The sequence below is a fragment of the Furipterus horrens genome, unplaced genomic scaffold (assembly GCF_987537825.1).
Source record: "Furipterus horrens unplaced genomic scaffold, mFurHor1.1.pri manual_scaffold_11, whole genome shotgun sequence".
NCBI classification, from domain to species: Eukaryota; Metazoa; Chordata; class Mammalia; order Chiroptera; family Furipteridae; genus Furipterus; species Furipterus horrens.
In genome coordinates, this window is record NW_028327181.1 from 5974686 (window position 1) to 5988350 (window position 13665).

The 13665-nt window shown below is 61.6% G+C and overlaps 1 protein-coding gene across 1 annotated transcript in view; it reads right to left on the bottom strand.

Moving 5' to 3' along the window:
* Positions 1–1579: 1579 nt before the first annotated feature.
* Positions 1580–13665, bottom strand: part of RBM19 (RNA binding motif protein 19) — a 90338-nt gene continuing 78252 nt past the window's right edge. The window contains exons 24-25 of the mRNA XM_090291627.1: positions 2565–2677; positions 1580–2062 (exon numbers count right to left, since the gene is read on the bottom strand). Coding sequence (XP_090147753.1) covers positions 2580–2677 — 98 coding nt within the window. The 3' untranslated portion in view covers positions 1580–2062; positions 2565–2579. The remainder of the gene's footprint in view (positions 2063–2564; positions 2678–13665) is intronic.

A 13665-nucleotide genomic window follows, 5' to 3' on the forward strand; every position in this document is an offset into this window, starting at 1 on the left:
TCTGGGGCTGGTGGCCAGAGGGTCACCCCCGTCCCCCAGGCCACCCTCCTGGATTCATAGACTCCTTCCTTCCCACCGTGACCACCTCCTGGAGGCACCCCCATGCCGTCCTGGGCCCTGATGGGGACCCTGCAGGCCTGCTGGGCTCTGACTTCCTCATGCTCTCACTGGGTGCAGCCCCAACAGCTTTCCTCTTTGTTAACTAATAAAACTGGTCTCATTTATTTAGTGCTCACTAGGCATGAGACAGCCTGCTAAGTGTTTTCCATCCGTAATCTTTTATTTAATCTTAAAGTCCTAGGAGGCAGGAATTCTTGTACCCATTTTAAAGACATGGAAATCAAGGCAGCAGGTGCTGAGTCCCACCCAGGCCTCCCAGAGAAACGCACCTCCGCGCCCCTCACCTCTGTCCTCCTGCCTGACCACCGGATCCTGCAGATGGGCTGGGCCGCCCTCCTCACCCACCCAGGGCTGTCTGTATAGCACCCTAGCTGCCAGGCCTGGGGGCCTCGGCCGCCTGTGCTCCTTCCCCAAGCCCTGATGTCCCCGTGTCTCCCTCCCTCAGCCTCCCGAGGCCCCCCACAAGCCCGCCACACTTCTGCCTCCCAACTCCCCTTCCTCTGCCCCTCCACGAGGCCACCACCAGGCCTTCCTCCTCTCACCTGGCAGCAGGCCTCCTTGGCTCCCTGCCCTCACTGTCCCTGTTGGGCAGTTCCACGGAGGGAACTTTGGAGCTTGTTACAGAGGAGCTGGAAGAGCCAGAGCCAGACGCCCATGGGCGACAGCACCCGGCTGCACAGCTCCAGGGAGGCGGCAGGGTTTCTAGAACCCAGGGCTGGCCCCTCGGCTGAGAAGCCATGCAGGACAGAGGGAGGAGTGGGGTGCCCGGCCTCTCCCCTGGCCAAACCCAACAGGAAGCCTGCTGGCAGGGGAGCCTGGGACATAGGACCTGCAGGGGTCAGAGCAGGCGGGGATGGCTAAGGGACACAGGCGGGGTTCCAGCTCTGGAAAGCGCCTGGCTCCATGCATCCCCTCCCCACCTGCCACTCAAACTCTGCTTCTGAACACCTGAGCCCACGGCCTTGCCAGGTGCAAGGGGCCCCGCCGAGCCCCTCTGTCCCTGGACATCGCCTCCTCTCCTGCCTCCGTCACTGCCTCTCCCGGCTCTGTCCCGACCCCTGGGAGGTTGACCACCCAAGGGTCTGGCCAAGGCTGCTCCGACACCCACCCACCACACAGCCCCCACCCAGGAGCGGTGGTCCCCTCATGTCTGTGGGACTACCTGCTGGAGGCCGGGCAAAGCCACTCTGGGGCTGCTGCCTTAGGCTGCGAGGGCCCTGGGACGAGCCGGGGCTCACGGGGAGCTGGGAGGATGCCCAGCCCTGGAGTGGGGCTGGGGTTCCAGGCCACTCTGCCAACGGGGTGGTGACTAAACCCCCAAAAGGCACAGACCAAGCTTTACACAAAAAGACAGAAGGTTCTTGGAGTCTCGCCTGGAGCCCCACCCACAGGCCCCAATAAGAAGTAAGCAGAGTGCTGATGAGCCCTGATATAGTCCAGGGACCGTCTGAGGCAGGTAGAACATCACCCCACTTTATAGAAAAAGATGCTGAGGGTCAGAAGGGACCTCGGCGGTCAGAGGGTACATAGCAGGCACGGTGAGGCTGAGATGCAGACCCACGTCCCGTGGGCTGTAGCGCTGTCCTCTCCACGCTCCTGCTTCCTGGCGTGTGCTGGGCACGAGCCCTCCCCATGGGGGAGGCTCCGTCTCTGGGCTGAGTCGGTGTGTGCACGTGGGCACCCCAGGCTGGGCCAAGCCGTGGAAGGCTGCTTGTCAGGACTGGGGACCTGGATGCGTTTCACAGGGCCTCCAACCCATGAGTGGGGGTGTCTCCTTTTGGGGTCATGGCTGGGCTTGGAAGCTGGGGCGCTGAGGCAGCAGAGCCGGAGGAGGCCCTGGGGACGGGAGCAGGGCTTGCAGTCCCAAGTGGCAGGACCGAGGCCAAGTCCCAAGCTGGGAGCAGGCCCTCGGTCAGACGCGGGGTACTCCAGCTCAGCAGCCCTGGAGGGGAGAACGGGAATGGAAGTTTCTGGAGCCTGTCTCCCATGCTCAGCCCTGCGCCTGGCGTTTCTCAGGGATCATTGCCCGGTGAGACTGGAACCAGGGGGGTTAGGCAACTGGGCCGGGGGTCCCAGTGGAGTGGAACCCTAACTCCGAGAAGCTGCCTTCAGCCCCAGGCTCCGGGGCAGGGGGTGCCAGCGTCCTTACTCCCATGTGCTGGGGTTGCTGGAGCGAAGCCAGGGTCCCTCCGTACCCTGGCCTTGCTACGAGCGGGATGGGACCCTGTCCCGTCTCGGCTATGGGGAGGAGCAGCGAGTCGGAGAACGTGTGTGCGAGCCCACAGCCGGGCAGTGGATGGAGGCCGTGGCCCCCTCTGACCTCCAACGGTGGAGGTGGGGCTGCCTGCCGCTCCCGCCCCACGGCCCCCCGCCCCCGCCCCCGTGGTGGGGAGCACAGAAGCCAGAGCGGCTGTCCCCAGTCCTCGGGCCCTGCAGCCACGTACCCTCCCGGTGCCAGCTCACAGCTGAAGGGTTTGCTCCTCACTGTCGTTCTCACTGTCTTCCAGCTGCTCCAGGATCTCGTCCAACACCACGGACCGCTTTTTCTTCGGGGGCTCTGTGGGAGCCCAGATGGCGAGAGAGGAGAAAAGAACAGCCGAGAGGGTTGGAGGCAGGAAGGGAGAGATGGGAGGAAGGGAGGGAGGGAGCGGGGAGAGGCGAGCAAAACGGGGGGGTGGGGGGTGGGGCAGGGGTGGGAGAATTGAAACACGGAGCAGGAAGATGGGATGCAGTGAGGAGACAGAAAAAATGAGGGAAGAAATGGGGAGAAAGAACATGGAAGGGGCGGCAGGAGAGAGGAGGCCGGGGGAAGCAGGGAGAAACCGTGAGAGAGGAGACAGACTGCACGTGAGCCTCAGCTTTGTCGTGGGGGGCGGCCTCCTTCGGGCCCAGAGCCTCTCCTGCCCATCTCTGCCCACAGAGAAAAGGACCCCACTTTGAAGGGGGAGGGAGGGAGGCCCCTCCAGCGGCTCAGGGGGTAAGGCACCCCTGCCTGGTGGGGAGGGACGTGCCAGGACCGTGGCCGAGGAAACAAGGGGCAGTGACTCTTAACTGCGTGGCAGTCGGCCAGCACGCAGGAGGTGCTCAGTCAGTGCCGGGCGAACAGATGCTCAAGGATTCCAGAGGCGGTGCGGAGGGAGGGACAACCAGAGGTGGCTTTGGTGAGGACGGGCGATTTGAGCTGGGGTTTGAGGGGTGCAGAGGAGTTCTCTGTGAGGCCAGGGGAAGGGGAAGTAGATGCACAGAGTGGACAGAAAGGGCATGGTGGGCACAGCAAAATATAAGCCCTCTGGGCCCCCAGTGCTATTGGCTGAGTGCCTGCTACGTGCCACGGACAGGAGGTCAAGCCACACCACGGCCCAGTCTTTCCACTTCCACGCAGGCCTCCACTGCCGGCCGGGGAGCGCACGGGAGACAAAGGGCAGAGGAGAAGGGGCGCTGCCCGTCCTGAGTCTCTGAGAAGAAAATGGAGTAGGGGGCAGCTGGGCTCGGCGCTGCCCTGCTCGGTCACCCCTCTGCTCGTCTCACCACTCACGAACGGTCAGGCCTCCTCAGATGACGCCTGCCTTGTGCCGCGGCAGCTGTGGGCAGGCCGTGCCTGTCCGCTTGCCTCCCAGCTCACATCACACCTCCTCTGTGAAGCCCCCGGGGAGCCATCACCTCGGGGCCCTTTGCTCCCAGCGGGCTCATCTCTCTCACCTGCGTGTCTGCAGAGTCCAGCCCAGCGCTGGCCCCACAGATGGAGAAATCTCGGGTCTCTGCTAGGTGGTCCTGGGCAAGTGACTCGGCCTTTTAAAGTCCCCTTTTTAAGTCATCCCTCTCATCTCGAGGCCTCGGCATCTGCAGGCCCTGCCCCCACTCCCCCAGGCCCCAGCTGCCGGGGCCCTGCTCAGAGGACTCCCTGACCCCTGCCCTCTGCCTGGCCCCCCCCCCAGCAGACATTTCCTTGGGACGCTGTCCTGTCCACGCTGTGTCCCCTCTTAGCCTGCTGCCTGGCACCTAGTGAGGGCTCACTCACATTTGCTGAATGAGGAGATGAGCAAACTGAGTGGGAAGGGTGGACCTGGCGAGGGTGAGGAAGGTGTGGGAGGCTGCCCCCCGCCTCTCTGCCCGGGAGCCTCCAGCCCTGGCAGCTGTAGCTGTCACTGTGAATCATGAGAAAGCGGAGGGGGCCGGGGTGGCCGCCCGCGACTCGGCTCCCTTTCCCGCTCCCCCCTGGACGCTCGTGGCTTCCGTAGAACCGCCAGGCTCTGGAGGTGCACAATGGCCTCTGGAAATTGAAATTGTGGGCAGGTAATAGGAGCCGGGAAGTGGAAGGGCAGCAAAACAGGGCCTGTGGGCCTGTCATGGACACCCCTCCCAGCGATTAATGACGGGAGTGGTGGCGGGGGCGGGCTGTCTTAGGGCGGCTGTGTCCCAGGGCCCAGCACATAGTAGGTGCTCTGTGATCATCTGTTGAATGAAAGAAAGAATAAACGGCTACAAGGCGAGTCATTCTTTAAAATCAAAGTTGCTGATGTCGGGACAGCAATGAAACAAAGGAGCGGCAGAGGTGGGCGGCGCCTGAAATGTCCTCTGGCTGGGGAGACTGAGGCCCAGAGGGAGGCGGATGCAGCCGGAACAGGAAACACACAAGACAGGCACTTTACAAGCACTCCCCTCAGGAGGGGTGTCATCACCCCATTTCCCAGATGGGAAGATGGGAGGTGCAGAGGCAAGTGCACCCCAAAGCCCCACAGCTAACACGTGGCAGCCTCAGTGCGTCCAGTTTGCAACCCACACCTGCTGTTTGTGCTGTGGCAGGTGGTATCTCCCGAGGGGCCCTGCCTCGGGGCCGGGGACATGGCCAAGGTCATACAGGACCCTGTGAAAGGGCATGAGGTCACCACGTCTGGCTTTAGGAGGAGGCACACTTGGCTTTGGCACTTCTCAAGTTGTGTGACCTCAGGCAGGGCACATACGCCGTCCGACACTCAATCCCTCATGTATAAAATGGGGGGACAGGGCAGGTCCTCCAACCCTTCCCTCCTCTGCAGCCACCGTCTGCTGACCCCCGGGACTCCCCCAACTGTCTGGAGCAGGGAGGGGTCCTCCTTCCTGCTGGTGCTGACGCCACAGCCCCACCCCGGACTCAGCCCCTCTGTGCCTCAGTTTCCTTACTATGCAAAATGGGGTTGTTGGGACGATTAAAGGAGTGAAAAGAGAAATGCCCATCCCTGGGGTGGGCCCCATCGATGGTGTTGGGATCGGTCTCTTTGTCACTGTTACTGCCATTACGGCAATGAGTGCCAACTGTGGGGACTGTCATAGGAAGGCTAGGACATCAGGGCGAAGGAGGCACAAACCCCCTCCCCAGGCTGGGAAATGGGGGCCCTCTGGCCACAGAGGGGCGAGAGGCGTGGGAGGCAGGCTGGCGACTGGCCACCTCCACTGCATAAGAAGTCAGGCAGTGTGAGGTCCCAGCTCTGCCACTTACTGGCTCAGTGACCTTGGGCGAGTTGCTTCCACTCTCTGGGTCTGTCCATTAGGGGCGGAGACAGGACCCATCTCCTGGGGTGACCGCGAGGGTTAGCAAGAGCATTTGGGTTCATGCCGGGCACGCGGTGCCTGCTCTCGGGGGCCTAGCGTCTCTGGCTCAGGCTGGGCCCCCAGGGGCCCCCCCAGAGGACATGGCAGGCCCTGAGTTCTCACCAAGTGCCTCCCAGCACCACCCGCCGGCCCCTGCCTACGCGCGGAGCCCCCTGCTTGCAGGGAACAGCTGCTGCAATCCCACTTCCCGACATCAAAAGCCTCAGTGGGTTTTCACCAAACAAACATAATGCAGAACCGGAGAAAGGTGTAAAATAAATAAACAAAACAAGCTGTGCGCTTTCTTTCAGCATTACAGCTGCACCCGAAGATAAACAACAAGTGAATGTCACCCAACATCCATACCCGAGAAATTAACTTGACAAAAAGCTCAGGCGGCCCCCAACAGCCCCCCAGGCTGCCCCCCCTCCCCGCACCCTCCAACCACCATTTTGCATTTCTGGAGTTCCCATCTAATGATTTTATTTTTCAATTAATTCCTTGACAGAATGCCAGCCCGTGTCTCTCGCCGTCCCTGGCTGGCGCCGTGGCCCCGCGCGGAAGGCACAGGCAGGCAGAGAGAAAGGCGAGGGGGTGGGCGGGGGAGGGGGGTTGTGCTTCCGCAGATGAGAGCGAGCGCTTCATGGGGTTTTGTTCCAGAGGCAGAACGCTGAGGAAAGGCACGTGGGGAGGGGACAAGCGCGTGGCGGGACTGGGGAGGCGGGCAGGAGTCGCTGAGACGACGCAGGCGTGACCAGCCAGGGCGGCTGCCGGGGCACCGGGGGCCTGGGGCCAGGCCGCACCTCCCCGCAGTGACTGCGCAGGGCCCGGCGCCGGGGCTGCCGAGAGAACTAGAGGAGGGAGCACACGGCAGGCCCGGCGCACAGTGCGCGCTGCGCAAAGGTGAGCCTCTCCTACTGTCGCTAATGAAAGCGGTTCCCGTCACTCCCCTCCTGTTAACCTGGGACAGGGAAACCAGCCCGGGGCCCACGTGGAGGCTCCATCAGTGCCCTGCCCTCACAGTCACCCACCCGTGACATGAGCAGCAGCTCTAGGACCCATTCACGGCCCCCACCTGAAGGACCAAGGGTTTTCTCAGGCCCAGGGACGCGCCTGGGCCTGGGCACGAAAGGAGCAGCGTAACGCCACACCTCAGGGCTCCTCTCTGTTACACAGGGACAGTGCCCACTCTCTCAGGCTCATGGGCACTTAAAATGTTCCTGCCTTCAGTCGTTCACAGCTCGTATTCACTGAGCACCTACTATGTGCCGCACCTGGGGCTGGTGGCACAGCACCAAGAAAACCCCGAAGAATATACGGAGCCAGCAGCCGTGGAGGCCACGCGGGAGCCCCAGGGCGGCAGAGCCGCAGTCTCCGGCTGTTCTCTGAACTGCTTGAGGTCCTTCTGTAGGAAGGGCAAGGCGCCCGCTGCCGGGAGTCAGTGAGGGGGGGGGGGCGGGAGGGCACTTGGCCCAGCGCCAGGCATGCAGAGGCGTGCCGTCGCAGATGCCAGTGGGACAGGAGAGCACTGTGCAGGGACGCCCAGGGGCGGGCAGAGCCCAGTCCACTGAGGGCCCGGCAGGCCAGGTCAGCGCTGAGGGCTGGAGCCAAGAACGCCTGTGTCCTCGGTCCAAGCTCTTCAGCCTCTGGGTAGCAGGCTGGGTGGACATCAGAAAACCCACGAGCTGGGTGACACTATTGTCCCATTTGTCAGACGGGGAAGCAGCCACCCTGGGGAAGTCACATGACCACAGACTCCCCCATGTGGGGCCTTGAACTCAGACCAGGCTGGGGGTCCTTCTCGTCACTCCACAGTGACGCCTGGGGTCCCAGGCTCAGCTGCCCGCCCTGCAGTGGAGACCCAACCCTCTCTGGAGGCGCTCCTTGGCAGGCGCTGTAAAACGAGTCACAGAACAGCACCTGACCGCCTGCATCAGCAATTTTCTCGAGGGGCCAATGGATCCCCACCCGACCACCAGGTAGAACCATCTAGAAAACCGTCGATGCCTGGACTCTACCTTTGGAAGTTCTGATGAGTGGGCGCTGGCTACCGAGAGGCCCCGGTTACTGCTGAGGACTGCGGCTCCCTGTGCGGCCGGGCTGGCCTGGCTGTGCTCTGGGCACCGCAGGGGGCGTGGCTGCACCGTGGGTCCCAGCGGCTGGACTTGGGGGCTGGTGAGGCGCGCTGCTTGGTTAGTGTGGATTTAGCCCATCGGCGGGCTGTGGGGCCAGGCTGAACCCGGGGACTTTTGGGCTTGTCCCGCACGTGTCTGCATTAGTCACAGGTGCTGGAGGAGCCATGCAGGGGGAGGGAAAGGGGTGTCCGGGTGACGGTGCCACAGGGCAGAGGGAAAGAGAAACCAACCAGGAAGGGCGGGAAGGCGCCCCCACTCCCTGCCGCAGACCTGGAGGGATCCTTCCGTTTCAAGGGGCCTTCTCTTGGCACAGGCCCTGGGGTTGGGGGTACAGGCTGAAAGAGAGGGAGGGACGGGGTGCAGTGGGGGGTCGGGGCAGGAGGCTGCAGGCAGGGCTCCGGACTGCGGCCAAAGGAAAAGCCACGCCACTCAGCCCAGCTGCCCTGTCGGGACACAGGACCAGGGTGGTCAGACCTGATTTTGAGAGAAGCCAGAAACTCAAATTTCAGGCCAAATCTGATAGCGAAAGAGTAGCGATGAATTTTTTTTTAAATACATTTTTTCCATGTTTTGTAGGCAGAATAAAGACCCGTGGCTGATCTCTGCTGACAGCACACCCACGCAGCCTCCGACTTTCTCCGCTCTGTCGACAAAACCCCCAGCGTGGCTCTCGATCACGAGGCAGTAATAACCTCCTCGCCTGCGTGTTTTCCTTGGGTTTCACTGGCCTGCACCAGCCTACGGCTCAGAAACAAAACGGGCCGCCCCCTGCCGCCAGCCACAGCCCTGGAGGGAAGCCCACCCTCCTCCCGCCCCCCGTTTCCAGCACTCTGGTCCCCAGGCCCTCAGACCCTCGTCCAATCCGGGCCCAGCCCCTTCCCCTCCCAAGTCGCCCTGAAATTCTCCTTCTGTCAGTTTAATTCCGTGATGGATGAGGAAGAGCAGGAGAAATGGCCCGCACAGCTGGCTTCCCCGTTAGCCCTAGCAGGGAATCCTGGCCTTGCTGGCGACGGCTGAGTGAAATGTTTGCGGAACGCAGAGAACACAAGTCAATAACAATTTCGCTGGATTGGGAGCAAGTACCTTCCCGCACGGACAGCCGCTCCCGGGGGAAGGGGCGCAGTGTGCAGGATATTGCCGGAGCGCTTGGAAATATTTCCAAAACACCACTCAAAGAGGCTGGGGGCGAGGGGGGTGTGAGGGGGCGACCTGGGGCACACTGGCCCCGGCTTGCTCAGCCGCCGCGGCACCTGTGCAGGGAGAAGCGCTCTGCTTGGGGAGCGCGGCTCCCTCCCCGCGGCCACACATGTGCAACTTCGCTGGCAGCTGCCGCCTAGGAGCTGCCTTGACCCGAACAATTTCTGCTTCTCGATTTTCTCCCTCCCGGTTCTGCCTCCACCAGCTGGGATGGCTGCGGGCGTGTGAGAGCGAGCAGGTCTCTGGGCCACTTCTGCTTCTCCCCTGGGGCCACCTACCAGCACCGAGGGGAGCAGGGGGAAGAACAAAACACACCCCTCTAGACAGGGAAGGGAACCCACCTCCAAGACCAGGGCCACGACACCTCCTGCAGGCCCCTAAGCCCCCGGGGGCCTCTGCCCTTGCCGGTCCCTCCCACCCGGCCCTCAACACCTCTGCAGTGAGTGCTGCTCCAGCGACGCATTAAGCGGGGAACAAGCGGCACCCAAATGGAGGAACAAAGGCGAGGCCAGGGGAGCTTATGGGCCCCATCTGCCTCCAGGGAGCTGACAGCGCCACGGCAAAGGCATATTCTGAATAATAAATTCTGCGACTTCACATACTTGCTTGAACTTTTCTGTGATTTTTAAAGCCTGATGATTACGTGTTCATGGCCAAGATCAAGGAGGCACATTTTCTAGGGCTGGTGTGGGGCTAACGGGCTCTCCTGGTCCCTGATCTTTTGGAAACGTGTCGTCTTATGAATGATGAAGTTGTGGCAGGCTTTAAATATCATCTGTGTGCTGATGACGTCCAAATTTATATCTCAGCCCAGACTTCGCCCCTGAGCTCCGAACTCATAGATCTCTCTGCTTGACACCTGACAGGGAGCCCTAATAGGTATCTCAAGCCCAGTGTCCAGGTCCCCACCGCTTCCTGGGCCTCTTCATCACGTGGCACCACCAGCCTCTGAGTGGCTCAGAGCAAAGAACTCTGCACCTGCCTCAGTTTCCCTCCGGACTTCCAGAAGCGAGTCTGGCTGGCCCCACCTTCACCACAAGGCTCAGCCCAACCCTGGTCTCTGTCCCTGCCCCGGGCCGTCACCATCACTTGCCGGGATGACTACAATGGTGCCCCTGCCTCCATTCTTGTCCCCCTACAGTGCACGTGCCATACAGCAGCGAGGAGAAGCTCCAGCAGTGTACATGAGACAAGGCACTCCCCTCTTTAAATCTTCGAGGGACTTCCTGCTGCATCTTGAATAAAAGCCGGGCTCCCTGCTGCACCCACACGGGAGCCCTGCTGGTTTCCAACGGCTCCCACCCTGGACTCGTTCTCTGGCCACAGTGGCCTGCTGGGAACAAGCTTCTGCCCCAGGGCCTTTGCACCCACGGTCACTTCTGCCTGAAATGTCTTGTCCCCGATCTCCGGCTGGCTGACTCCTTGGCATCACACGAGAACTGACTCCTCAGGCAGGAGTTTTCCCACCGCTGTATTTGAAGTCTGTCCCCTTGGCCCCCCAACACTCCTTTCTATTCCCCTCCACAGGGCTTGCTGTTGTCAGAACTTTGTTGTCATTAACTTTTTCCCTTTTGTCACTTGTCTCCCACCCAGGTATCAGCCCCGTGCTCACGGCTCTGTCCTTAGTGCCGAGAAAGGCTTGGTAATTCGGTGATGGTGAAGAACCGAATGAAGAAAGGCGCGAAAATGGAGGGAGAAGCAAAGCAATGGGGCTTCCTGTCCAGGGACAGCTGGGGCCCTGGAGCAGGGGACTCTCACTGCGGGGGAGGGTGTGGTCATGAGGCCTCTGGGACAGGACGCTCTCTGAGAAAAGGGGGGATGTGGTGGAATTAGCACCTGCAGCCTTTGGATAAAATAAGAGCAGCCACTGCACAAGGCCCAGGGGCTGTGAACGTTTTCTGTGAAGGGTGAGACAGTCAACACTGCGGGTTTCACGGGCCGCAGGGCCTCTGCCACAGCTCCTCAGCTGCCCTCACACTACGTGGGCATGTGGACACGGCTCTGCGCCCCCAAACGTCATTTACAAGAAGGCTGCACTGGGCTGTGGCGTAGGTCTGGAGTGGGAGCCCAGATCAGATTAAGGGGACTTGGGGGCTGCCGGGGAGAGAGGGAGGGGTGACACCGCGTCGTGCATTCTGTACTGTGCAGAGCTCTGTGCCCTTGGGCAGGTCGCCGGACCTCTCTGGGCCTCCGTGCACACGCCTCAGACACCAGGGAACGGTGAGGCTACAATAAGATCAAGCACATGAAACCGCCTGGCATTGTCCCCTGCACACAGGAGAGCCCCCACAGAGCTCTGTCCCCTGCTTTCTGCCCCTTTCGCCTGACTTGATCTTAATAAGAAATCACACGATCACCTCTTTTTGGACTGGCAGTGCTCCCAGGCTCAAGGTCAGGCGTGTCTGGCTTCCGACCAGCAAGGGCCAGTGCAGGCCGCAGGCCTGACTCTCCGTGGGGCCCGGGGCATGCTGTCCCGCCTCTGGGGAGCAGTGGGGATGCAGAGAGCTGACACTTGCCCCACGCCTGGTACCTCGTCCATGCTCAGTGAGAACGGGCCATTCTGACGATCGGGGTCTTAGTGACGTTCGTTTATTCACCAGCAGTGAGTGTGCACCCCCTCTGCACTGGACGCAGGGCCAGGGCCTTGTCCCCCAGAAAGTTGCACGTGTGAGCACAAAGCAGCAGGAAGAGGAGGTGAGGGGTGCGATGGGGGAACTGAGAGGGAAAGCGGGGTCAGGGACAAGCCAGCTCCGACGCTCGCCCGGGGTGGGGGCCCGCTGCGGGGACGGGGCTCCAGCACAGTCACGCTCCTCCCCTGCCGGGCTGGGTGGGCAGCTGTGAGCTAGGGGCCAGTGACCGGCGGGACAGGCGCCCCATCTGTGCCTGGCCTGGCGCGGGCGGGGGACGGCGCTGCTGCCAGCCACTTGCCATGCAGGTCATGTCTGCGCTCCCAGCTCCGGAGGTGAAAGGTGCAGGCGCTAACCACAGCCCATCAGTCCTCCCAGCTGGAATAAGACAACGCGGAGAAGCAGAGCCGCGCTCCCGGCCAAATAAAAGCCTGTTTGCCCGCGCCTCCCTGGCTGCGCACACTCGAAAACAGAGGGTTCGGCGGGCGAATTGCTTCCGTGCCATTATATTCTCTCGGCGCACTCGCAGGTACTGCGGTCTGCCAGGCCCTGAAAGCTTCTCGATGCCGCGACCCTGCTGGTTTGTAACACACTCGGGAAGAAAAGGACGCAGCCAGTGGCCGCCTTTTCTCTTTCTTCCCTCCCACACATGCGCCTCCCAAGACCTGCACTTCACCTGCCGGGGTTGGGGGGCGGCGGAGCTGGAGATGAGAAGACGGATGCCGGGGCGCTGGGCTGGGAAGGGAGGCGGGGAGCACCATTCTGTGCAGAGCGGCCGTCTTACTATTCCAGCCCGTTTCCAAAGGCACTTCTGTCTGGCGTCCAGGTCTCTGCCTAGTCGGGGCAACTTTGCAGATGACTTTCAAAGACCTGCTCCTTGGTGTTCAATCTCACGGGTATTTCTTAAGCATCAACATGCCAGGGAAAATATAACCCTGCCCTCACCCGGGGACAATGGATAAAATAAAGGTTTCCACCTTGGGGTGGGCAGGAAGTACTGGGGGTTTAAAACCAAATCAATTTCCGGCCGGTACTGAGGGACCCCAGATAAACAGCGAGCACCAGACCGGGCACCCAGCACGCGTATTTCCCGAAATAGTGTTGAACGGCAAGACACTAGGGACGCTCCTCATCGCCGTTGCTGTCCTCACAGCGCCTGCCACGTGCCACACACAGGGCTCTGCACTTGAGACACCGGAGACCAGGTGGCATCTAGAATCGGATGCAAACACACCCGAGCGTGCGCCAGGCACATCTGTATTCTTTCTCTCTCTCACGCACAGGCACACTCGTTACTGTCCAGGCTAATAAAAACCAGGGCTCTCCTTTATGCCTCATCCCCCTGCCCAGGGAGCATCCTTCCTCAGCCTAGATTGACCAAACTTCAAGAGAAACAGGCAGTTCTTGGTGGCCCATGCAAGCAGGCAGAACCAGCCCCTCGAAGGGGAGGGCAGGCTGAACGGCATTTGGGACATGCTCACGACGCACTGGGACTTTTCCAGGCCTCATCTCCTTTGAGGCCTGCAATTCTCCTAATGAGGTAGGCACCCTGGTCCTGTTGTACAGGTGACAAAGCTGAGGCCAAGGGACAAGCCCAAGCCACAGGTAAGGTATGGGGACACACACTGGGTTAAAGTGTAAGGGACGGCGCCACACACCCACGGATAGGACGGTCATCCTGCAGGACAGCCAAAAGCCCAGGCCCGACTTCTACTCAGCCACTCGTCGCTGGTACCCTCGGGCAGGTCCACCTTGACCTGGGCTTATCAGGGACCTGACAGGGAGCGGGAGGCTGGTCACGGGGGCTGGGCAGGGAGAGACGGGTCTGCTGGAGAAGGCCAGCCCCAGGTGCAGCGGTGAACTGGGGCAACTGCTGATTGTCCCGGCCACAGTCAGGGCTTCGGCTGAGGCCAGCATGCCCCTCTGTCCACCCCGGCCACCTCCCACTGTCCCAGAGGGCAGCTCGGAGGCCCGGGGCCACCAGCAAGCTTCCTGCCGGGCCCTCCTGAATGGCTAAG